This window comes from Cetorhinus maximus, chromosome 11 (assembly GCF_964194155.1).
Source record: "Cetorhinus maximus chromosome 11, sCetMax3.hap1.1, whole genome shotgun sequence".
NCBI classification, from domain to species: domain Eukaryota; kingdom Metazoa; phylum Chordata; class Chondrichthyes; order Lamniformes; family Cetorhinidae; genus Cetorhinus; species Cetorhinus maximus.
In genome coordinates this window covers 21,847,797-21,875,224 of record NC_135889.1, presented here as the reverse complement: position 1 = coordinate 21,875,224, position 27,428 = coordinate 21,847,797, and the positions used below count along the sequence as shown (strand labels likewise).

Below are 27,428 nucleotides of genomic sequence, written 5' to 3'. Positions count from 1 at the left end.
GAGATTGTGACCATGTTCTAGACGCCACCCAGCCAGAGGAAACATCATCCCTGCATCCAGTCTGTCCAGCCCTGTCAGAATTTTTTATGTTTCAATGAGATCCCCTCTCATTCTTCTAAACTCCAGTGAATACAGGCCTAGTCGGCCCAATCTCTCCTCATAAGACAATCCTGCCATCCCAGGAATCAGTCCGGTGAACCTTCGCTGCACTCCCTGTATGGTAAATATATCCTTTCTTAGGTAAGGAGACCAAGCCTGCACACACTACTCCAGGTGTAGTCTCACCAAGGCCCTGTATAGCTGTGGTAAGACCTCCTTGCCCTTGTATTCAAGTTCTCTTGCAATGATGGCCGACATACCAGTTGCCTTCTTAACTGCTTGATGCACCTGCATGCTTGTTTTCAGTGATTGGTGTACAAGGACACCCAGGTCCCTTTGTACATCAACATTTCCCAATCTATCACCATTTAAATAATACTCTGCCATTCTGTTTTCCCTACCAAAGTCTATAACTTCACACTTATTCACGTTATACTGCACTTGCCCACAGACTGAACTTGTCTAAATTGCCTTGAAGCCTCTTAACATCTTCCTCACTACTCTCATTCCCACCTAGTTTATCGGAAGACTCCAATCATGAAATAATTTCTCTGTGCACTCCAATAAACCCCATAATTTTTAATTATTTTGTTTAGATCACCCTCATCCTTTGAAACTCAAAATACAAGTGTATGCAACATGTCATAATTAAACTCCTAAGGCATTGTTCTGATCAAGGTGTACAAGATTATGTGGGGCATGGACAGGGTGGATAGGGAGCAGCTGTTCCCCTTAGTTGAAGGGTCAGTCACAAGGGGGCATAAGTTCAAGGTGAAGGGCGGAGGTTTAGGGGGGATGTGAGAAAAAACCTTTTTACCCAGAGGGTGGTGACAGTCTAGAATGCACTGCCTGAGAGAGGGATGGAGGTGGGTTGCCTCACATCCTTTAAAAAGTACCTGGATGAGCACTTGGCACGTCATGACATTCAAGGCTATGGGCCAAGTGCTGGTAAATGGGATTAGGTAGGTAGGTCAGGTGTTTCTCACGTGTCGGTGCAGACTCGATTGGCCGAAGGGCCTCTTCTGCACTGTGATTCTGTGATGTATCATTCTTCTGAATCTAGTTTTGTGTTCTCAACAAACTTGGAAAGATTACATTTGGTTCCCCCATCCAAATCATAGATATATATTGTGAATAGCTGGGGCCCAAGCACTGATCCCTGTGGTACCCCACTAGTCACCGCCTGCCATTCCAAAAAAAGAACCACTTATTCCTACTCTGTGTTTCTTGCCTGCTAACCAATTCTCAATCCATGCCAATATATTACCCCCAATCCTGTGTGCTTTAATTTTGCACACTAACCTCTTATGTGGGACTTTATCAAAAGCTTTCTGAAAATCCAAACACACCACATCCACTGGTTCTCCCTTATCTATTCTGCTAGTTAGGTCCTCAAAAAACTCCAGTAGGTTTGTCAAACATGATTTCCCTTTCATAAATCCATGTTGGCTTTGTCTAATCCCGTTGATATTTTCCAAGTTTCCTATTATCACATCCTTTATAATAGACTGTAGCATTTTCCCTACCACTGACATTAGGCTAACCGGTCTGTAATTCGCATTTTTTCCCTCCCTCTTTTTTTAAATAGTGGGGTTACATTTGCTACCCTCCAATCTGCCAGGACTGTTCCAGAATCTATAGAATTTTTGAAGACGACAACCAATGCATCCACTATTTCCATGGCCACCTCCTTTAGTACCCTGGGATGTAGATTATCAAGCGCTGGGGATTTATCGGTTTTCAGTTCCATTAATTTCTCCAGTGCTGTTTTTTTAGTAATACTAATTTCCTTCAATTCCTCCTTCTCACTGGACCCTTGATTCCCTAGTATTTCTGGGAAGTTATTTGTGTCTTCCTCTGTAAAGACAGAACTAAAGTAGTTGTTTAACTGCTCTGTCATTTCCTTGTTCTCTATTATAAATTCTCCTGTTTCAGATTGTAAGGGACCTACATTTGTCTTCACCAATCTTTTTCTTCTTACATACTTGTAGAACCTTTTACAGTCTGCTTTTATGTTCCTTGCAAGTTTACTCTCATACTCTGATTTCCCCCTCTTAATCAATCTCTTGGTTCTCCTTTGCCGAATTCTAAACTGCTCCCAATCCTCAGGTTTGCTTTTTATACCAACTTTATACGGCTCCTCTTTGGATCTAATACTACCCTTAATTTCTTTTGTTAGCCACGGGCCACTTTTCCTGTTGTGTTTTTGTGTCAGAAAAGAATAGATAACTGTTGCAATGCATACATTCGTTCCTTAAATATTAGCCATTGCCTACCCATGCCTTTTAATGAAGTTGCCCAGTCTATCTTGGCCATTTTGCACCTCATACTTTCATAGTTTTCTTTATTTAGATTTAGGACCCTAGTTTCAGATTGGACAACTTCACTTTCCAACTCGAGGAATAATTCTGTCATGTTATGGTCACTGTTGCCTAAAGGACCCCGCACAACAAGATTATTAACTAACACTTTTTCATTGCACAAAGCCAAATCTAGAATAGGCTGTTCCCTAGTTGGTTCCTCAATGTAATGGTCTAAAAAAACTATCTCGTACACACTCCAGGAATTTATCCACCACAGTATTATTGCTAATTTGGTTTGCCCGGTCTATGTGCAGATTAAAGCCACCCATGATTACTGTAGCACCCTTGTTATATACATCTCTAAGTTCCTGTTTAATGCCGCCCCTACCTCACCACTACTGTTTGGAGGCCTATAGACAACTCCCACTAATGTTTTCCAGTCCTTGTTGCTTCTTAGTTCCACCCAGACTGATTCTACATCTAGATTTTCTGAGCCAATATCCTCTCTCACTATTGCAGTGATTTCATCCCTAACTAACAACTCCATGCGACCTTCTTTTCCTTTTTGCCTGTCCTTCCTAAATATCGAATACCCTTGGATATTCAGTTCCCAGCCTTGGTCACCCTGCAACCATGTCCCTGTAATTGCAATCATATTGGACCAGTTTACATCTATTTGCACTGTTAATTCGTGAACCTTATTGAGAATACTCCATATATTCAGATACAGTGCCTTTAGACTTGTCTTTTTACACATCTTTTACATATCCCTATTTGATGCTAGCCCCCTGTTTCCTCTGCCTTCCACTTTTGCTCTTTACTTTTCTGTTTTTCATTTCTATCTTTGTTTCTTTCTCTTGTGTCTCCATACTCAGGTTTCCATTCCCCTGCGACGCTAATTTAAACCCTCCCCCACAGAACTAGCGAACACCCCTGTGAGGACATTGGTTGTGGTCCTGCTGGGGTGCAACACATCCAACTTGTATAGGTCCCATCTTCCCCAGACTCAGTCCCAATGCCTCAGGAACCTAAATCCTTCCTTCCTACGCAATCTCTCCAATCACACATTCATCTGGTCTATTCTCTTATTCCTGATCTTGCTAGCATGTGGCACTGGGAGTAATCCTGAGATCACTACCTTTGAGGCCCTGCTTTTTAATTTACGTCCTACCTCCCTATATTCTGCTTTCAGGACCTCATCCCTCTTTTTACCTCTGTCATTGGTACCGAGATGGACCACAACCTCTGGCTGTTCATCCTCCCCGCTTCAGAATGACCTGCAGCTGTTCAGTGACATCCTTGACCCTGGCACCAGGAAGGCAACATACCACCCTGGTGTCATGTCTACAGCTGCAGAAATATCTATCTGTTGCCCTTACAATAGAATCCCCTATCACTATTGATCTCCCACTTTTTTTTCTCCCCCCTGTGCAGCTGAGCCACTTGTGGTGCCACAGACTTGGTTTCTCAGGGGAATGCAGTGAGAGCCATCTCCCCCAGCAGTACCCAAAACAGAAAATCTGTTAGAGAGGGAGATGGACTCAGGGGACTCCTGCACCACCTGTCTGGTGCCTTCACTCTGTCTGGCAGTCACCCATCCCTTTCTGCTTTCTGCCTGTGTACTGTTTACCTGCAGTGTGACCACCTCACTGTACATGCTATCCACAAAGATCTCAGCCCTGCGGGGCTCCACAGTGACTCCAGCCACTGCTCCAGATCCAAAACACAGATTTCAAGTAGCTGCAGCTGGAGACACTTTCTGTACACATGGTCACCATGGACACTGGAAGTGTCCCTGACTTCCCACATTGCCTTCCACATTCCACATGACTGAGCTGCCCGGCCTTGACTTACCCTTAAATTACTCCCTTTTACTTCCTCTAGTTTAAAGAATATTAAGGACAGTAGAAATACTCACCAAGTCCTACTTACCAAGGCTGCTGCTCTTCTTTCTGAGGAAAGTTAGAAAATGATCACCTCCTTCTCTCTTCAGCAAACTCCCTCACTCACCAAACTCCAACTGACACACTCAAATGCAGCCCAAGACAGCACTGTAGATAGCCTGCTTTTATGCTCCCTGAATCTAACTTTTGAAAACCTGTTTAAGCCAGTTATCCAATTAACTAGCTGCAAGCAGAGCCTGAATGAGCCCTGTTTTTAAAAAAAATTCTTTCGAGTTATCAACAGTCACAGATTGTAACTCTTTTGAGTACATTCACAGTTCTTGGTTTCCGGGAGTGGGACATGAACCCACAACCTTCTGATTCAAAGGCGAGGGTGCTATGAACTGAGCCACAGCTGACACCTCTAAACTCACCTCCTCTCAACCCAAAGAGCAGCTTTTAGTTAATTACTTAATTAAAGAAAAACTAGACTGTAGATAGAAATTAACCCTTAAATTAAATTAACCCTTAAAACTCCATCACTCACTCACCAAACTCCAACTGAAGCACTCAAATGCGGTCCAAGACAGCACTCAGTGCAGACCACTCAGTGCAAGCCACTAAGTTGTATTAAATTGCTAAAAGGTCAATAGAAAGAAGTGAAACCGAATGGACCATCTGGCATCAATCAAGGCATCGGAAATGACAGTGGCAAACCCAGCCCTGTCGAACCTGCAAAATCCTCCTTGCTAACATCTTGGGGCGTGTGCCAAAATTAGGAGAGCTGTCTCTCAGAATAGTGAAACAACAGCCTGACATAGTCATACTCACGGAATTACACTTTACAGATCATGTCCCAGACACCAGCTTCACCATCTCTGGATATGTCCTGTCCCACAGGCAGGACAGACCCAGCAGAGGTGGTGGCACAGTGGTATACAGCTCAGAGGGAGTTACCCTGGGAGTCCTCAACATTGACTCCGGACCCCTTGAAGCATCAGGTCAAACATGGGCAAGGAAACCGCCTACTGATTAGCATGTACTGTCCCCGCCCCCCCCAGCCTTTAGCTGCTGAATCAGTGCTCCTCCATATTGCTCAAACGCAACCTATAAGCTCATGGCCAGACATATCCTCCACGCTACCATTACCACCAAGCCAGGGGATTAACCCTGATTCAATGAAGAGTTAAGGAAAGCATGTCAGAAGTAGGACCAGGCATACCTAAAACGAGGTTTAACCTGGTGAAGGTACAACACAGGACTACTTGCATACCAAAACAACATAAACAGCAAGTGATAGACAGAGCTAAGCGATTCCACAACCAACGGATCAGACCTAAGCTCTGCAGTCCTGCCAAATCCAGTCGCGAATGGTGGTGGACAATTAAACAGCTCGCTGGCAGAGGAGGCTCCACAAATATCCCCATCCTTACTGATGGAGGAGCCCAACACAGCAATGCAAAAGATAAGGCTGAAGCATTTGCACCAATTTTCAGCCAGAAGCGCTGAGTAGATAATCCACCTCGGCCTCCTCTGGAGGTCCCCAACATCACAGATACCAGTCTTCAGCCAATTCGATTCAGTCCGCGTGATGTCAAGAAACGGCTGAAGGCACTGGGTAATGCAAAGGCCATAGGTCTTTATATTCTGGCATTAGTACTGAAGACCTTGTGCCCCAGAACTTGGCATGCCCCTAGCCAAGCTGTTCCAGTACAGCTACAATACAGGCATCTACCCGGCAATGTGGAAAATTTCCCAGGTATGTCCTGTACTCAAAACACAGGACAAATCCAACCCGGCCAATTAACGCCCCCATCGGTCTGCTCTCGATCAGTAATGTGATGGAAGGGATTATCAACAGTGCTATTAAGCAGCACTTGAATAGCAATAACCTGCTCACTGATGCTCAGTTTGGGTGCCGCCAGGGTCACACAGATTCTGACCTCATTGCAGCCTTGGTTCAAACGTGGATGAAAGAGCTGAACTCCTGAGGTGAGGTGAGAGTGACAGCCCTTGATATCAAGGCAGCATTTGACCGCATCAAGGAGCCCGAGCAAAACTGGAGTCAGTGGGAATCAGGGGAAATCTTTCCGCTGATTGGAGTCATACCTGTTGGAGGTCAGTCATCTCAGCTCCAGGAGATCACTGCAGGAGTTCCTCAGGATAGTGTCCTCGGCCCAATCATCTTCAGCTGCTTCATCAATGACCTTCCTTCCATCATAAGGTCAGAAGTGGGGATATTCACTGAAGATTGCACAATGTTCAGCACCATTCGTGATAATGATACTGAAGCAGTCCATGTCCAAATGCAGCAAGACTTGGACAATATCCAGGCTTGGGCTGACAAGTGGCAAATAACATTCGTGCCACACACGTGCCAGGCAATGACCATCTCCAATAACAGAGCATCTAACCATTGCCCCTTGACATTTAATGGCGTCACCATTTCTGAATCCCCCACTCTTAACATCCTGGGGGTTACCATTGACCAGAAACTGAACTGGACTAACCATACAAATACTGTGGCTACAAGAACAGGTTAGAGGCTGGGAACTTACCTCCTGACTCCCCAAAGCCTGTCCACCATCTACAAGGCACAAGTCAGGGGTGTAATGGAATATTCTTCACTTGCTTGGGTGCATGCAGCTCCAGCAGCACTGAAGAAGCTTGACACCATCCAGGACAAAGCAACCCGCTTGATTGGCACCCCTTCCACAAACGTTCTCTCCCTCCACCACTGACGCATAGTGGCAGCAGTGTGTACCATCTACAAGGTGCACTGCAGAAACTCACAAAAGTTTGGAAATATATCGCCGTTCCTTCACTGTTGCTGTCAAAATGCTAGCACTCCTACAAACAGCACTGTGGGTGTACCTACACCACAGGGACTTCAGTTCAAGAAGGCAGCTCACCACTACCTTCTCAAGGGCAACCAGGGATGGGCAATAAATGCTGGTGTAGCCAGCAATGCCCACATCCCGTGAATGAATTTTAAAAACTTATCTTCGCAGCACTGTATGCCTTTTATTTGCAATTTGATACCATCTTTAGCCACGGATGGTTCGTCCTTCTCAAAATCTTTCTTTCTCAGTGGAATATATCTTTGTGGAGAATTGGGAAGTACCTTCTTAAATGTCTACCACTGTTTAGCTACCATCTTACCTTTTAATCTATTTTTCCAGTTGCTTTAACCAACTCTGTCTACCTTATAATTGCCTTTATTGATGTTTAAGGCACCAGTTTCAGACCCAGGTTTCTCTCCCTCAAACTGTAAAATTCTTTCATGCTATGATCCTCTTTCCTAGTAGATTGTTTACTTCAGAGATCATTAATTAATCTTGTCTCATTACATGTTACCAGGTCTAAAAATCCTGTTCCCTGGTTGGTTCCACAGTGTGTTCTAAGAAATTGTCCCACATATACTCTATGACCTTGTCCTCAAGGGTACCTTTGCAAAATTGATTTTTTCAATCTACAAGAAGATTAAAGTCAACCATGATTATTGCAGTACTCTTCTTATAAAAGCCCATTATCTTTTGATTTTTGGACTCTGTCCTACAATGTAGCTACTGTTAGGGGTCCTTTAGACTACTCCCGCTGGTGATTTTTTTTCCATTGCTATTTCTTATCTCCACCCAAACTGATTCTATAACTTAATCTGCAGAGCAAGATCATTGCTCACTATTGTATTGATCTCATCCTTCATTAGCAGTGCTACCCCACCACCTTTTCCTTTCTGCCTCCTTCCAAAGTGTTAAGTACCTGAATATTCAGTTCACAGCCATGGTCACCTTGCAACCTTGTCTCTGTAATGGCTATCAGATCATTCCCATTTATTTCTATTTCCGCTATCAATTCATCTATCTTGTTACAAATGCTGCTTGCATTTGGACAACGAGCCTTTAATTCTGTCTTTTTACCATTTTTCCTGACCCTGACCCTATTTGCTGGTGTACTCGTATGTTTTTATTCTTCCATGGGACGTGAGCACTGCTGGCTTGGCGAATATTTGATGACAAGCCTAACTGCCCTTGAGAAGATGGTGGTGAGTCACCTTCTTGAACTACTGCAGACCACCTGGTGTAGGTACAGTGTTTTAGGAAGGGGCTTCTAGGATTTTGAGCCAGGTATGATGAAGACACAGCAACATAGCTCCAAGTCAAGATGGTGTGTGACTTGGAGGGGAACCTGCAGTTGGGTGGTTCCCATGCGTCTGCTGCCCTTTCTTTCCAGGTGGTAGAGGCCGTGGATTTGGAAGATGCTGTCGAAGAAGCCTTGGCAAGTTGTTTCATTACATCTTGTATATGTTACACACTGCTGCTACTATGCTTTGGTGGTGGTGAACTTAATGTTAAGGTGGCGGATGGGATGCCGATCAAGTGAGCTGCCTTGTCCTGGATGCTGTGGAGTTTCTTTTGTGTCCTTGGAACCACACGCTTCCAGACACAGGAAAAGTATTCCATCAGACTTGTGACTTGTAGATGGTGGAAAGGCTTTGGGGAGTCAGGAGGTGAGTTATTCGCCTCTGAATTTCCAACCTCTGAAATGCTCTTGTAGCCACAGTATTTATATGGCTGATCCAGTTCAGTTTCTGGTCAATGGTAAGCCCCAGGATGTTTTTAGTGGGGGGGATTCAGCAATGGTAATGCCCTTGAATGTCAGGGGAGGTGATTAAATTCTCTCTTCTTGAAGATGGTCATTGCCTGGCACTCATTTGGTGCGAATGTTACTTGCCACTTGTCAGCCCAAGTCTGAATGTTGTCCAGATCTTGCTACATACAGACACAGACTGTTTCAGTATCTGAGAAGTTATGAATGGTACTGAACATTGTTAAGTCAACAGAGAACGTCCCCACTTCTGACTTTTTGATGGACCCTTTGAAACGCTGAAAATCATTGTGCCTAGGACACTACCTTGAGGAATTCCTGCAGTGATGTCCTGGGGCTGAGAGGATTGGTCTCCAAACACTACAGCCATCTTCCTTTGTGCTAGACCTGACTCCAACCAGTGGAGATTTTTCCCCCTGACCTCCATTGACTTCAGCTTTGCTTGGGTTCCTTGATACAACATTTGGTCAAATGTTGCATTAATGTCAATGATAATCACTCTCATCTCCCCTCTTGAGTTCAGCTCTTTTGTCCATGTTTGGACTAAAGCTACAATGAGATCAGGAGCTGAGTGACCCTGGTGGAGCCCAAACTGAGCGTCAGTGAGCAGGTTATTGTTGAGTAAGTGCCACTTGATAGCGCAGTTGATGACCCCTTCCAGCACTTTGCTGATGATGGAAAGGAGGCTAATGGGGTGGTAATTGGTCAGATTGGATATGCCCTTCTTTTTGTGTGCACGACATCCCTGTGCACTTTTTCACATTGTCAGATAGAATCCAGCATTGTAGCTGAACGAGAACAGCTTGGCTGGGGGCATGGCTAGTTCTGGAGCACAAGTCTTCAGTGCTACTGCCGGAATGTTGTCAGGGCCCATCAACTTTACTATATCCAGTGCCCCCATCTATTTCTTGATTTCATGTGTAGTGAATCGAATTGGCTGAAGACTGGCATCTGTGATACTGAGGAGGAGGCTGAGTTGGATCATGCACTTGACACTTTTGGTTGAAGATGGTTGCAAATGCTTCAGCCATGACTGATGTACTGGGTTTCCTCATTATTGGTCCACCACCAGTCAGATGTGGCAGGACTCTGCAGCCCTTTGATCTGATCCGTTGGTTGTGGAATCACTTAGCTGTGTCTATTTCATGCTGCTCTGTTGTTTGGCATGCATGTCATCCTGTGTTGTAGCTTTACCAAGTTGGCACCTCACTTTTAGGTGTATCTGATGCTGCTCCTGACATGCTCTCCTGTACTCCCTCATTGAACCAGGGTTGATCCCCCGGCTTGATAGTAATGGTCGATTGAGGGATATGCCAGGCCATGAGGTTACAGATTGTGGTTTAATATAATTCTGCTGCTACTGATGGCCCACAACTCCTCACGGGTGCCTAGTTTTAAGCTGCCAGATCTGTCTGAATCTAAATGTTTGTATGCTTGTCCCATGTTGTCAAGCTCTCATTATCATTATCCTTTTTGCTAATTTGCAAGTTGCTTTGTCATTCCTCTTCAACTTTCTAACTTTCCCATCACTTGATCCTTCTAACAACATCTCACGCAATTATTTTGTTTAAAGCCCTATCTACAGCCCTAGTTACTATCTTCGCCAGGGCACTGGTGTCAGTGCAGTTTGAGTGCAGCCCGTCTATAGGGAGCAGCGCTCTCCCTGGTACTGGTACCCGTCCCTAAGAATTGAAACCCATTTCTCCCACTCTAATGATTGGGTCAGGGAGGTGGAAACACTGTTCCTGATTACTGTACATGACCCTTGCTGGAAAACTCAGGTGTGTGGATGGCAGTTGAGCACAGGATTGGGCTCAGCTGTGATTCAGTTTATGGTTGAATGGCCTGCCGTTCTTCACCAACTGAACTCGCGCATGATGAATGGTTGCTCTGATGAAGGTGCTGGACACCTATAGAACCGTTTCCCCATCAAAATCCCTGCCCCCGAGAGAGAGGAAGGGAATAATTGGCAAAAAACACTCTTGCTTCAATTGCAAGAAAAATTCAGTTTTGGTTGAAGAAGAAAACTGGAGTTTATTTTATTCTCTTTAATTGAATGCACTAAGGATGAGCAATGTTCATGCTTTATGTTTTAATGCAGGTCCAGGTTCAAGTGCGGAATACCAAAGCTCACTTTGACAAATTAAAGAATGATGTCTGTCAGAAAGTGGACTTACTCGGAGCCAGCCGTTGCAATCTGCTCTCCCAGTCACTTGCTGCTTACCAGGTAATGAGGGTTTGGAGCTGAACATCTCTCACAAGTTGTATTAGATAGCAGCATATTGACATCTGCACATTTTGGGACTGTGCTCATTCTACAGGGAGATAAGTGTTTTCCCCCTTCCATGTCGAGTCGTCATTGTCAATTAAGAGGACAGCATCACACTTTAAATAATTGGTATCATTTGGCACGGTGCACAGTTGATGCTTAACTAATAAGAATTACAAATACCTACTGAAGAGGTTTTCTTTGAAGGGGTCTGTCATGACCCCTAAAAATGTTTCGTAGCTCCTTGAAGCTTTGAGCTGGCAGGCTGCCCAATCATTTTTATATTGTTCCATCTCTGGAAATTTGCATCACCAGCAAGGTCAGCATTTACTGTCCATCTCTAGTTGCCATGGTACAGCAGAACACCTTGCTAGGCCATTTCATAGAACAGTTAACAGTCATCTTAAAACATACGCGTAAAGTGCAGCAGGTTAGCAATGGAAAAAGTTGGGCCTTTTAAGGAGCCCAAGGCAAATCCTTCATGTAGAGACAAAGTTTATGGCTGAAGTATTAAATGAGCACCTCCATCTTCACAAAGAAGGCGAATGATCCTAATATTACACTCAAGAAGAAGGGAGCAATTGTAGACAGGATGGTAATAGATAACCTCCTGTGGCTATTCCCCTGCAAAACAGATATACCGCTTTGGATACTGTTGGGGGGAATGGCCTCTCAGGAGAAAGCAGCAACAGCCAAATTCGTTGCACTGCGGTTGGCACTGCTGCACAGGGGAGGACTAAAAAGTGTGGGAATGCAATAGTTATAGGGGATTCAATTGTAAGGGGAATAGGTGGCCGCAAACGAGGATGGTATGTTGCCTCCCTGGTGCTAGGCTCAAGGATGTCTCAGAGCGGCTAGAAGACATTCTGAAGGGGGAGGGTGAACAGCCAGTGGTCGTGGTGCACATTGGTACAAACGACATAGGTAAAAAAAAAGGGATGAGGTCCTAAAAGCAGAATATAGGGAGTTAGGAAGAAAGTTGAAAAGTAGGACCTCAAAGGTAGTGATCTCAGGATTACTACCAGTGCCACATGCCAGTCAGAGTAGAAATAGCAGGATATATTGGATGAATGTGTTGCTGAAGAGATGGTGTGAAGGGGAGGGTTTCAGATTCCTGGGGCATTGGGACCGGTTCTGGGGGAGGTGGGACCAATACAAACTGGACGGGTTACACCTGGGCAAGACCGGGATTGATGTCCCTGGGGGAACATTTGCTAGATTGGTTGGGGAGGGTTTAAACTAATATGGCAGAGGGATGGGAACCTATGCAAGGAGTCAGAGGAAGGGGAATCAAAGGCAAGAACAAAAGACAGAAAGGGGAATAAGAAAAGTGATAGGCAGAGAAATCAAGGGCGAGAATCAAACAGGGCCTCAGTGAAAAATAGTGGGAACGGGACAAGTAATGTTAAAAAGACGAGCCTGAAGGCTTTGAGCCTTAACGCGAGGAGCATTCACAATAAAGTGGATGAATTAACCGCGCAAATAGATGTAAATAGGTATGATATAGTCGGGATTACGGAGACATGGCTGCAGGGTGACCAGGATGAACATCCAGGAGTATTCAGTATTTAGGAAGGACAGACAAAAAGGGAAAGGCGGTTGCTTTGTATTGCTGGTTAAAGAAGAAATTAACGCAGTAGTGAGGAAAGATATTAGCTCCGACAATATGGAATCTGTCTGGGTCGAGCTGAGAAACACTAAGGGGCAAAACACGTTAGTGGGGGTTGTATATAGACCCGCAAACTGTAGTGGTGATGTTGGGAATGGCATTAAACAGGAAGTTAGAGACGCATGCAATAAATGAACATCTGTAATAATGGGTGACTTTAATATGCTTATAGATTGGACAAATCAAATTAGTAACAATACTGTAGAGGAGGAATTCCTGGTGTGTATACGGGATGTTTTTCTGGACCAATACATGGAGGAACCAATGAGAGAACAGGCCATCCTCGACTGGGTATTGTGTAATGAGAAAGGAATGATTGGCAATCTAGTTGTGCTCCGCTTGGGGATGAGTGACCATAATATGACAGAATTCTTCATCAAGATGGAGAGTGACGTAGTTGATTCTGAGACTTGGGTCCTGAATCTTAATAAAGGAAACTACAATGGTATGAGGCGCGAGTTGGCTATGATAGATTGGGAAACGTTACTTAAAGGGATGACGGTGGATAGGCAATGGCAAACATTCAAAGAGCGAATGGGTGAACTGCAACAATTGTTTATTCCTGTCTGGCGCAAAAGTAAAACAGAAAAAGGTGGCCAAACCATGACTTACAAGGGAAATTAGAGATAGTATTAGATGCAAGGAAGAGGCATACAAATTGGCCAGAAAAAACAACAGACCTGAGGATTGGGAGCAGTTTAGAATTCAGCAAAGGAGGACTCAAGAGATTGATTAAGAAGGGGAAAATAGAGTATGAGAGTAAGCTTGCAGGGAACATAAAAACTGACTGTAAAAGTTTTTATAGGTATGTGAAGAGAAAAAGATTGGTGAAGATAAATATAGGTCCCTTACAGTCAGAAACAGGGGAAATTATAATGGGGAACAAAAAAATGGCTAACCAACTAAATACATACTTTGGTTCTGTCTTCACGAATGAGGACAGAAATAACATACCAGAAATGTTGGGGAACACAGGGTTTAGTGGGAGGGAGGAACTGAAAGAAATCAGTATTAGTAGGGAAATGGTGATGGGGAAATTGATGGGATTGAAGGCCGATAAATCCACAGGGCCTGATAATCTACACCCCAGAGTACTTAAGGAAGTGGCCCTAGAAATAGTGGATGCATTGGTGGTCATCTTCTGAGATTCTGTAGACTCTGGAACAGTTCCTACAGATTGGAGGGTAGCTAATGTAAGTAACCCCACTATTTAAAAAGGGAGGCAGACAGAAAACAGGGAATTATAGACCAGTCAGCCTGATGTCAGTAGTGGGGAAAATTCTCGAGTCCATTATAAAAGACTATAATAGCTGAGCATGTGGAATCGGACAGAGTCAGCATGGATTTATGAAAGGGAAATCATGCTTGACAAATCTACTGGAATTTTTCGAGGATGTAACTAGTAGAGTTGATGAGGGGGAACCAGTGGATGTGGTTTATTTGGACTTTCAGAAGGCTTTCGACAAAGTCCCAGATAAGAGATTGGCGTGTAAAATTAAAGCGCGTGGGATTGGGGGTAATGTATTGAGATGGATAGAAAACTGGTTGGCAGACAGGAAACAAAGAGTGGCAGGCAGTGACTAGTGGGGTACCGCAGGGATCGGTGCTGAGACCCCAGTTATTCACAATATATATTAATGATTTAGATGAGGGAATTAAATGTAATATCTCCAAATTTGCAGATGACACAAAGCTGGTGGGAGGGTGAGGTGTGAGGAGGATGCAGAGATACTTCAGTGTGATTTGGACAAGCTGAGTGAGTGGGCAAATGCATGGCAGATGTGGATAAATCCATTTTGGTAGCAAAAACAGGAAGGCAGATTATTATCTGAATGGCTATCAATTGAGAGAGGGGAATGTGCAATGAGACCTGGGTCTCCTTGTACACCAGTTGCTGAAGGTAAGCATGCCAGGTGCAGCAAGCAGTAAAGAAGGCAAGTGATATGTTGGCCTTCATACCAATAGGATTCGAGTACAGGAACAGGGATTCCTGCAATTGTACAGGGCCTTGGTGAGACCACACCTGGAATATTGTGTGCAGTTTTGGTCTCCTTATCTGAGGAAGGATGTACTTGCTATAGAGGGAGTGCAGCTAAGGTTTACTTGACTGATTCCTGGGATGGCGGGACTGACATATGAGGAGAGATTGAGTCGATTAGGATTATATTCGCTGGAGTTCAGAAGAATGAGGGGGGATCTCATAGAAACCTATAAAATTCTAGCAGGACTAGACAAGGTAGATGCAGGAAAGATGTTCCCGATGGTGGGGGAGTCCAGAACCAGGGGTCACAGTCTGAGGATATGGGATAGACCATTTAGGACTGAGATGTGGAGAAATTTCTTCACCCAGCGAGTGGTGAGCCTGTGGAATTTGTTACCACAGAAAGTAGTTGAGACCAAAACATTGTATGCTTTCAAGAAGGAGTTAGATATAGCTCTTGGGACGAAAGGGATCAAAGGGTATGGGGAGAAAGCAGGAGCAGGCTATTAAGTTGGATGATCAGCCATGATCATAATGAATGGCGGAGCAGGCTCGAAGGGCTGAATGGCCTACTCCTCCTTGTTTCTATAAAGAGGATATATTGACAAGGTTAGCATTACTGAAAGTTGTTAAGTTACCTGGCCCAGATGGAATGCATTCTGGGTTGCTCAAAGAAGCAAAGATAGAAATAGCAGAGGCATTGTTCACAACTTTCAACCCTCATTAGATGCAGGAGTGGTGCTGGAGGACTGGAGTTTTGCAAATGTTACATCAACGCTCCGAAGAAGAGTCATATTGGACTTGAAATGTTAACTCTGTTTCTCTCTCCACAGATGCTGCCAGACCCGCTAAGCTTTCCTAGCATTTTCTGTTTTTATTTCATGTCTGATTAACTTGACTAAATTCCTTGATGAGGTAGCAGAGAAGGTTGATCCAAGATATGATCCAAGATATGTGTGTGGACTTTTGGAAAGCATTTGGCAAAGTGTCACACAGGAAACTTTTTAAGAAGTTGGACGTCAATGGAATTAAGGGCAAAGTGGCAGTATAAATACAGATAAAAGCGAAATACTGTGGATGCTGGAAATCTGAAACAAAAACAAAAACTGCTGGAAAAGCTCAGCAGGTCTGACAGCATCTGTGGAGAGAAAGACAGTTAATGTTTCGAGTCCAGACAACTCTTCAGAACAAAAGAGAAGTAGAAATGTGGTGAAATATATACTGTTTAAGTGGGGTTGGACAGATGAAGCTGGATAGAAGGCCAGTGATAGATGGAGGCACAGGAGAGATTGCAAAAGATGTCATAAACAAAAGGTCAAAAGGGTGTTGATGGTGGTGATACTGGCTAAAGGAGGTGCTAATGGAAACATTAAGAGTGGAAAGCAGGATGAGCCAGTGACAGATGGCCCTAGTGGGGGTGGGGTGGGGGGAAGGGATCGAAATAGGCTAAAAGGTGGAGATACAACAAGGGATGGAAATAAAGTTTAAAAATAATAATAGAAATAGGTGGGGGAAAAAATTGTGTATACATAAAATTTAAAAAATAAATATTTGAAAAAGGGGATCAAAAAGGATTGAGGATGGAGGAGAGAGCTCATGTCCTGAAGTTGTTGAACTCAATGTTAAGTCCGGAAGGCTGTAAAGTGCCTAATCAGAAGATGAGGTGCTGTTCCTCCAGTTTGCGTTGAGCTTCACTTGAACAATGCAGCAGGCCTAGGACGGACATGTGGGCATGAGAGCAGAATGGTGTGTTGAAATGGCAAGCGACAGGAAGGTCTGGGTCATGCTTGCGGACAGACCGAAGGTGTTCCGCAAAGTGGTCACTCAGTCTGCGTTTGGTCTCTCCAATGTAGAGGAGACCACATTGGGAGCAGCGAATGCAGTAGACTAAGTTGAGGGAAGTGTAAGTGAAGCGTTGCTTCACTTGAAAGGAGTGTTTGGACCCTTGGACAGTGAGGAGGTGGGGAAGTAAAAGGCATTGCACCTTCTGCAATTGCATGGGAAGGTGCCGTGGGAGGAGATGAGGTGTTGGGGGTGATGGAGGAGTGGACCAGGGTGTCCCGGAGGGAACGGTCCCTGTGGAATTTCGACGGGGCGGGTGAAGGGAAGATGTGTTTGGTGGTGATTAAATACAGAATTGGCTCAAAGATAGGAGGCAGAGGGATCTGATGGATGTTCTTCAGACTGGGAAGTAGTTTGCAGTGGTGTTCTCCAAGGATCAGTTAGGAGCATAGCAACAGGAATCAGCCATTTGGCCAGTTGCGAATGCTCCACCATTCAATTTGATCACCGCTGATCATCTACCTCAGTGCCACTTTCCCACACTATCTCCACACCCCTTGATGTCATCGGTCTCCAGAAATCTATAGATTTCTGTCTTGAACATGCTCAATGATTGAGCTTCCACAGCCCTCTGAGGTAGAGAATTCCAAAGATTCACCACTCTCTGAGTGAAGAAATTCCTCCTTATCTCTGTCTTAAATGACCTACTCCTTATCCTGAGATTATGTCCTCTGGTTTTAGACGCACCAGCCAGGGGAAACATCTGCAACTACTCTGTCAAGCCCTGTAAGAATTTTGTAAGTTTCAATGAGGTCACCCCTCATTCTTCAAAACTCTAGGGAATACAGACCCGGTCTCCTCGATCTCTCCTCAAAAGACAATCCCGGCATCCCAGGGATTAATCTGGTGAACCTCCATTGAAGTCCTTCTATGGCAAGTGTATCCTTCCTTGGATAAGGGGACCAAAACTGTGCACAATATTCCAGGTGAGGTGTCACCACGGCTCTGTATAACTGCAGCAAAACATCTTTACTCCTGTATTCAGATCCCCTCGTGATCAAGGCCAACATACCATTTGCATTCCTAATTGCTTGCTGTACCTGCATGCTAGCTTTTAGTGACTCTTGAACAAGGACACCCAGGTCCCTTTGGACACCCACACTTCCCAACTTCTCATTATTTAAGAAATACTCTGCCTCCTTGTTTTTTCTACCAAAGTGAATAGCTTCACACTTATTCGTGTTACAAATTTGGAAATATTGCAATTGGTCCCCACATCCAAATCATTTATATAGATTGTGAACAGCCATGGATATAGCACTGATCCTTGCAGCACCCCACTAGTAACATCCTGCCATCCTGAGAATGATCTCTTTATTTCTACTCTGCTTTCTGTCTGATAACCAATTCTCAATCCAAATTAGTATGTTTCCCACAAACCCATGCACTCTAATTTTATTTACCAACCTCCTGTGTGGAACCTTATCAAAAGCCTTCTGAAAATACAAATACGCTACACCCACTGGCTCTCCTTCATCTATGCTACAAGTAACATCCTCAAAAAAGCCCAACAAGTTTGTCAAAAATGATTTACCTTTCATAAATCCATGCTGACCCTGCCCAATTTTACCATTCCTTTCTAAATGTCCAGTTATCACATCCTTAATAATAGATACTAAAATTTCCCCTACTACGGACGTCAAACTAACAGGCCTGTAGTTCTCCATTCTCTTTAATTTAATTTTTGTAAACGATCTAGACTCAGCATTATAAAGACCATAAGACATAGGAGCAGAAATTAGGCCATTCGGCCCATCGAGTCTGCTCCGCCATTCAGTCATGGCTGATAAGTTTCTCAGCCCCATTCTCCCGCCTTCTCCCCGTAACCTTTGAAAGTTTGCAGGTGATATGAAACTTAGTAATGTAGTAGATAATGATGAAGATGACAGGATGACAGACAGAATGATGAAGTGGGCAGATGGATTTCAATGCAGAAAAGTGTGAAATGATATATTTTGGGAAGATTAATATAGAAAAACAATATACTTTAATAACATTTTGAAAAGCGTAAATGAGCAGAGAGATCTTGGTCCTTATAGGCAAATTCTTAAAGGTGGCATGGCAAGTTGATGTCATTAAAAAAGCATACAAGTTAATTGGCTTTATAAATAGAGGCATAGAATGCAAAAGCAAAGAGCTCATGCTAAATTTTATAAGTCATTGGTTAGGCTTTAACCTTTAGTATTGTCTGCAATACTCCAGCTAAGAAGTGACCAAATAGAGATATTCAAGATGATGAGAGGTTTTGATAGAGCAGATAGAGAAAAATTATTCCCTCCGACGAGTGAGCCAAAGGTCATGGACTTAAAAACTTCAGCAAAAGATCTAGAGGGGAGATGAGTAGAAATTTTTTTCCTCAGTGTTACTGGGATCTGCAACTCCCTGAAAAGGTGGTGGAAGCTGATTCCATAAACAATTTTACAAGGGAGTTGGACAGATTTTCTGAAGAAGAAACTTACAGGATTACAGGCAAAGAGCAAGGGTATGGGATTGAGCAGTACAAAGAGCCAGCATGGGAATGAAGGGTGAAAGGCCTCCTTCTGTGTTTTGACTTCCTATGATTCTACATAGTCCAGTTTGGATGAGGATAGCAGGCTTCATTTCAAAAGGACTTTTACTGACGCAAGCCTTTTTTTTATTTCCAGTTGTTGTCCTTTTTCCAAATTGAATTCAAATTCTGAAACCAAAATAGTGGGATTTCCTTTAACCCACTTCATGAATGTATCCCTATCTGCAAATTATTGAGTCACAACTTAACTGAGCTGTGTATCAAAAATTGTTCAAATATATTTTATTTATTAATTTTTGTTCCAAAAAGTTAAAAGTACTTTCTCCTCCTCTCCTTCCCTAGGCATTGCTCCATTTCCTGCTTGAGTTGGAGGGAAATCAGTCTATTTGTCAATGCCACTGTTGATAATCCTACTCGTTAGTACTCGAGAATGGGCTGAGGCGTTTCTCTCATTTTTCCTCCACCCCGGCCTCACCTGTCTTGCTATTACTGTCCATTCAGAAGCATTGCACCTCTTTCAATGTGTTCCCCAATGGCATGTTTGAGAATAGGAGCTTGCCTAGTCAGGCTCAATACTGTGCCCTGCCACTCAGTGCACTGCCATCATGTCACCTTTCCTTCTTAATTTCATTTGGCCTCCTTATCTATTTTCTGCTTAGAAATGATGTGTTTTTTTTTTCTTCCACTAGAATACACTGCTTCACTTCTGGGAGAGGACTGCCCACATGATGTCTCAGATTCACGAGAGTTTCAAGGGCCATCAGCCATACAAATTTACCACACTGAAGGTAAGACCAAAAGAAAGCATAAAGCAAAAAGAGGCCCTTCAGCCTACTGAGTCTGTTTCCCCACAAATTCCCTCTGTTTCTTCTCCTGAGAAATGGTCCCACAAGTTTTCTCTCTGACCTATCAAAACAACAGAGTTAATACTGCACTAAAGAATTGAGATTACAATTGATATTCTCATGGGAATTTAGCACACTGGTTGATGCCTGGGAGAGCTTTAAGCTCAGTGTGGATTGAAGACACCTGCCTTCCTGTCCATTGCCTCCATCGAGCCTCCAGGGCAGCATCGGAACACCTTGATGCGTTCTCATTACTTCATCAGAGGCAAGCTGACTTTATTTAGGCAACAAGCTATGAGCTGGCATGCACTGCCTGAAAGGATGGTGGAAGCACATTCAAAATAACTTTTGGAAAGGACTTGGATAAACTTGAACAGGAAAAGTTTCTGGTGCCGTGGGAAAAGAGCAGGGGAGTGAGACTTAATAGGATAGCTCTTTCTAAGAGCTGACACAGGGACGATGGGCTGAATGGCTGCCTTCTATGCTATATTATTCTATGATTATATCTATGTTCTGTAATTTATTCAATCAGAAGTATTTCCCTGGTGTCGTCTCTACAAACTACAGGCTACCTTTAGGTAGCATCATGGACACATGATTTGTGGCTCCATCTTACAGATGTGCATATCTGTGTAGAGTGGCTTGCAATGGTTGTACACCTTTATCATTAAAATGAGCAAGCATCACAAATATCGCAATGCTTGAGTCCCTTGTGACAGATCGTGAGCAGCATTGGATTAATAGGCTTTGCTCATACAGTACATTAGGAACAGTCACTCATCATGAACAGCCAGAGGAACAAGCCCACATTTGCAAAATCCAAAATAAGATGTGTATTGTTACATGTGATTCAGCAGTTGGACACCTGGTGAATAATCCTGAGCGTGCTGATAGCTACGCTAACAACCAATTTAAGATGATCAATCGAGCTCGTAATGTGGCTCATTTACACTTGCTAGAAGAGGCATGCATTCATATGCAGGGACCCGTTCTCTGCAAATAAAAGGAATGTAGAAACATAGAAAATGGGAGCAGGAGTAGGCCATTCGGCCCTTCGAGCCTGCTCCGCCATTCATTATGATCATGGTTGATCATCCAACTAAATAGCCTGCTCCCGCTTTCTCCCCATATCCTTTGATCCCTTTCGCCCCAAGAGCTATATCCAACTCCTTCTTGAAAACATACAATGTTTTGGCCTCAACTACTTTCTGTGGTAGCAAATTCCACAGGCTCACCACACTCTGGGTGAAGAAATTTCTCTTCATCTCAGTCCTAAATGGTCTATCTTGTATCCTCAGACTGTGACCCCTGGTTCTGGACTCCCCCACCATCGGGAACACCCTTCCTGCATCTACCCTGTCTAGTCCTGTTAGAATTTTATAGGTTTCTATGAGATCCCCCCTCATTCTTCTGAACTCCAGCGAATATAATCCTAACCGACTCAATCTCTCCTCATATGTCAGTCCTGCCATCCCAGGAATCAGTCAAGTAAACCTTCGCTGCACTCTGTCTATAGCAAGTACATCCTTCCTCAGTTAAGGAGACCAAAACTGCACACAATATTCCAGGTGTGTTCTCACCAAGGCCCTGTATAATTGGAGCAAGACATCCCTGTTCTTGTACTCGAATCCTCTTGGTATGAAGGCCAACATACCATTTGCCTACTTTACCGCCTGCTGCACCTGCATGCTTACCTTCAGTGACTGGTGTACGAGGACACTCAGGTCTCATCGCACATTCCCCTCTCTCAATTGATAGCCATTCAGATAATAATCTGCCTTCCTGTTTTTGCTACCAAAGTGGATAACCTCACATTTATCCACATTATACTGCATCTGCTATGCATTTGCATGTCCAAATCACACTGAAGCATCTCTGCATCCTCCTCACAGCTCACCCTCCCACCCAGCTTTATGTCATCTGAATATGTTCAAGCCTTGCACCTTTTTCGAATTACCTAGAAGCATGGGGAACCTATAGTTGCCTCTTGCTTTCTCCATGGCAATGCTCAGCCTATCAAAGACAACTTGCCAAATTTATACTGCAGTATAAATTGTTGTGATCATTTAAAATTTCGCATTCTTGCATTTGTCCTAATGAGTGCAAGTGAAAAAGCTTTGGTAATGTCTCTCTTTTCAGCTATATTCAAGTATACTAGGTGGTCAGTGATAAATGGGATTGTGGGCCTTCTGATATAGTTTGAGCCCTCAGTCTTAGTGCACATGGAAAATCAAACCAGGTACAATGCCATCCATTTGTGTGAATGTGACTGCAATCCCACCAGCCACCAGAAGACATAGTGTCACATTTTGCCTGATTACGTGCATGTGAAGCACCTTGAGACATTTTACTATGTTAAAGGGGGCTATATAAAGGCAAGTTCTTGTTAGTTTGTCAGCCGCCATTTTGTCTTGAACTGTTACTGACTCTTAAAAGAAAGCACTTTATATAATACCTTTCAACATCTCAAAACATCGCGAAAGGAATACACTGCCAACAGTTTGCTTTTCTGGTGTCACCACTGTTTTCTTTAAAAAGGGAGCAGATCTTTTCCAGGTCACACTGGTAACTTCTAGTCACCAATAGAGCAGCTTATCAAAGAGCTGGAAGCAGACCACTTGCCTGGCATCCTGGCCACATGGAGACCAGCGAGGTGTTCGATGTTTATTTATATATAAATAGAATAATAATGGATAGTCAGAACTCATTCATGGACAAGTGATCAACTAGACTTGTGTTGCAAGCAGAGATTTCACTTTACACTGCATTCAGTGCTGTTGGTCAAGGATTTTCTGCAGTCAGTACACTGAGGCAATGACCTGCTGGAAGATGGGAAGAACTTGCATTTTTACATACTACCTGTAATGTTCCTGAGACATCCCAAATGTCAGGAAATGTGGCAGCCAATTTATACACCACAAACAACGGTGAGATAAATAACCCATGGATCTGTTTTTGTTGAGGAATGAATATTGAACAGGACACTGGGGAGAACTCCCTGCATCTCTTCAAATGGTGCCATGGGATCTTTTAAATCTATTTGAGAGAGGAGAGGGCAGACATGACAACAATACCATTAATTAACATTAATATCAGTCAGGGCTGACTAAAGCTGGACCCGAAGTTGTTCATTTGTAGTTTGCTAGTGAGATTGTTCAAACAAATTGCCGCCACTTCATACTCCAATACTCAATAAAATGTACAACCCATTCCCCCTTGCAATATTAAACCCAGGAATAATCAAACAGTGTCTGGTTGTCGTTTACAGGGTCGCTTTTCAGACTTTAAATGTTTTGGTTTATTCTTTTTAAACATACAGAGCTTGCAGGACCCATTTAATCATCTGACTGAGGAGGAGCTTAACCAGAGTAAGGAGAAAGAGAAGGAGTGCATAACTGATGACATAGACAAGTAAGTTAAGATTCCTGTAATCACAAACAGGGGGGAAGATAGAAGGATATAACTGTACCTCACTAGGCAGCAACTGCATTGCTCACTTGTTGGGCGCTCACTTGTTGGGCACTCACTTTATGCCTTTCTTGGAGCAGGTTTCAGGCAGTTTAGGAAATAAGCCTGGGTAATATACAGATGTTGCTATAAAACGTGTCTGTCTGAAGGGCACGTGTGCAGTATATTGTAGGATGAGCTCAGTCATCACTTTACTCCAATTTCCAGTGCTGCAAGAAAAATTCTTCCAGAGGTTTTCACTTACAGCCTTCCTTAATTGTCTGCCTGAGATCAGCTGAAATTGACTTGAGAGCTGGGGATGACAATTCTATCGATCATGTGGAAGAATTTCCTCACATCTGTAAATATTGGAATAAATTGGAAAGGGAGCTTACATATGATTTCCAAATCGCAAATTTCTGATAAGTGGTCTGAAATGACAAGCAGGATTGACTGAGGTTCATCGTAGATGTCAGCTGTGGCTCAATGATGGCACTTTTGCCTCTCTGTCTGAAGCTCAAGTCAATTTAGCTCCTTGAACCTGTTCTGCCATTCAATGAGATACGGCTGATCTATGACCTAACTAGGTACACTCGCCTTTGTCCCATATCCTTTTTATCCTTGGTTAACAGAAATTTGTCAATCTCAGCTTTAAAATTAATAATTGACTTAGCATTGAGTGCCATTTGCGGGTGCCTTTGTGTGTAGAAGTGTTTCCTAACTTCACTCCTGAAATACTTGACGCTAATTTCAAGACAAATTGCCCTTTAATCTTCTAAATTCCAGGGAATAGTTTGTCTTGGAAATTTAACCCTTGGAGTCCAGATATCATCTAGTAAATTTACACTGCACTCCTTCCAAGACCAGTATATTCTTCCTAAGGTGTGTCCAGAAATGAATGCAGGAGTACATGTGCTTACCAGGGCTTTGTATAACTGAAGCATGCCTTCTAATCTCTTGTATCTTTTTCTGTAGCTATGAAGGCTAGCATTCCATTGGCCTTTTTAATTATGTTTTTGTACCTGTCCGTGACATTTTAATGATTTATGTACGTGGTCCTCTAAATCTCTTTGGACTTCCACTGTTTCCAGCTTTTCACTATTTGGGAAGTACTCTATCCTTTTTAAATCCAAAGTGGACGATCACACACATGCCTACATTGAAATCCATTTGGCGCATTCTAATATCTCTTTGTAATTTTATGTTTCCATCTACATGTTTTGCAATGCCGCTTATCTTTGTGTCAGCAGCAAATTTGGATCTCTATCCAATCATGTAAGTTGTTAATAAATAGTGTATACAGTAAGTCCCTATTTTAAGTCATTCTGTTTCAACATTGGTCAGTTAATGGGGCTCATATTTGCGTTTTAGCACTGGGAGTTTCGTTTTAAAGTTGTTTTGTGCTGGGTCTGATGTAGGGTTGTATGACCTGATTGATGTCATTTTGGAGCAGTCTCTATCTCGCTGACCCTCATTCTCGATGACCCACCCTCTTGTCACCCTTCTGGCCCATGGCCTCTCCCGCTTGCTGACCCGCCCTCTCACCGACCCTCCAGCTCAGGCCTGCCCCCTGACCCTCCTGCTCCCTCTCATCGACCCTCCCTCTCATCGACCCTCCAGCTCAGGCCTCTCCTGCTGCCTGACCCTCCTTCTCCCTCTTTGTCGCTGCCGACTCTCTGGCTCATGGTCTGTCCCATTCCCTGGCCCTCCCAGTCAATACCAACCCGCCAGCCCACGGCCTCTCCTGCTCCCTGACCTTCCCCACGGCCCTTTCTCTCACTGATCCTCTCTTACTACCTCTCCAGCTCACAACTTACCTTCTGCAAGTCAGAGCTGCGCTTTCTGCCTCTCACTGCTCATCCCCAGAGCCATTGCTCACAACGAAGGTTCAGGAGAGGGAGGCTCAGAGTTGGAGGCTCAGTGAGAGGGAAGGTGAGGGAGCAGGATGTGTGGTGAGTGGGAGGTTTGGCCAGCAGGATTGGCAGGGACCAGGAGGGTTTGGGAGCGGCGGCAAGAGGAAGGGTCAGGGAACAGGGTGTGTGGCAAAATGGAGAGTCCACGACCAGGAGACGTAGTGAGCCGGAGAGGCAGCAGGTAGAAAGAGTTGACATATTTATTTTATATTTTTTAATTTATTTTACTTTAAAAGTTATTTCAATTTACCAATGTGAAATACTTAAGCCTACAGGGTACATAAGTTTTCACGTGTTTTTGCTGATGACAAAGGGTCTACAAAACCTAACTACAACTTTTACATTGGTTGTAATAGGAAAATCTGATTTGCTTCAAGTTGTTTCACATACAGTTGCAATTTTCAGGAACGCAACTATAACTTTAAGTGAGAACTTGCTGGAAATTAATGCCCCAACACTAATCCTTGTGGGACATCACTAATCACATCCTGTCAGTTAGAATATTTGTCTATTAACCCTACTTTCTGTTCCCTTCTGCTCAGCTAGCTTCCTAACCAGTTGCCTTTAATTCCATGAGCTTCAACCTTAGCTAACGGCCTCTTAAAAGGGACTTTATCAAATACTTTCTGGAAGCCCATATAAATAACATAGACATTCTTCGATCTGCTACTTTAGTCACATCTTCGAAAAATTCAGTCAAGTTCATCAGGCATGACCTACCTTTTACAAACCCGGCTTTCTATGATCAGTGGAAAAATTTCAGTAACTCCATCCTTAACTATAAACTCTAGTAATTCCCAAACAACAGATGATAGATTAACTGGTTTCCATCTCTCCCCTTTTGCAAATAGCAGAGTGATATGTGCAATTTCCCAACCTAAAGCAATGGGCCCTGAATCAAAAGAACTTTGAAAGATTATAGTTGGAACATCTGCAATTTTCTCACCTATTTCCTTGAAAACACTGGGATGAAAACCATCTGGTGTTAGAGATTTGTCACTCTTCAGTGCTATTACTTGCTTAGGTGAATCCTTCCTTGGGATGCAAAGTAATTATTTAGCATGTCTGCCATTTCTTTTAATTTCATTTATGATATTCTCATTGTCAATTTTTAAGGGGCCCACATTGTTTTTAATCACTCACATTTTCCTGGTGTAATTTTAAAAGACCTCTCTCTTGATTTTGATATCCTTTACAGATTTCTTTTCAAACATCCTTTTTGAGGCTCTTACCAAAAGTATTGTAACTATTTTTTGTTCTTTGTATCTCTCCCATTCACCAGGATCTATGCTATTTTTTGCATTTTGTATGTCATTTCTTTTAGTTTTATGTTATCCCTTTCCTTTTTATTTGTCCAAGGCTATTTGCCCCTTAGGGGTATAACTGGCCATTGATCTTCTTTTATTTGACTTATTAAAAGATTTAATAAACTTTCCAATTTCCTATGGACAGTCTCTTTCATCCCGTTGAAGTCAGCCTTATCTAAATCTAGAATCTTAGTAGATGTTCCATGTTTCTCCCTTTCAAACAAAACATTGAACTGAAACCACATGGTCACTATTAAATGTTCACATGCCATTAGGCTGTTAACTAAACTTGGCTCGTTGCTCATTAAATTTAATATGATCTGCAACCCCCTTGTTGGTTCTAGCACATATTACTGCAGAAAATTGCCCTGAATACATTCAAGAAATTCACTACCTTTCAGACTGGAGCTTGACTCTTACCCCAGTCTATATGGAAGTTAAAATCCCCCATTAAAACCACTCTGCCTTTACTACATACTAAATTAGATATGTTGTAAATCTAATCTCTGCATTAATACATTCTTTGACTTCACAACTGCTACTAGGAGGCTTATACACAATTCTCACTACAAACATAAATCCTTATCTATTTGGTAGTACAGAACTTGAATATCGCTTAAAAAAAAGGTTTTTTGTTGAAACTTTTTGCCTTGCACTCATTAAGACAATTCACAGGGAAATGCCAATGTCAGTGGAAGCAATAAATTTATACTGTATGAGAAGAGAGTGATTGGTTGGCAAGTGGACTCTGAA

General features: G+C 43.2%; 1 protein-coding gene across 4 annotated transcripts in view; it reads left to right on the top strand.

Moving 5' to 3' along the window:
• LOC144686429 (islet cell autoantigen 1-like protein) overlaps positions 1–27,428 on the top strand; it is a 129,774-nt gene that overhangs the window by 63,255 nt on the left and 39,091 nt on the right. For all 4 annotated transcript variants that reach the window (XM_078551625.1, XM_078551626.1, XM_078551628.1 and 1 more), the window contains 3 exons: positions 10,995–11,120; positions 19,853–19,951; positions 23,328–23,419. In XM_078551625.1, coding sequence (XP_078407751.1) covers positions 10,995–11,120; positions 19,853–19,951; positions 23,328–23,419 — 317 coding nt within the window. The remainder of the gene's footprint in view (positions 1–10,994; positions 11,121–19,852; positions 19,952–23,327; positions 23,420–27,428) is intronic.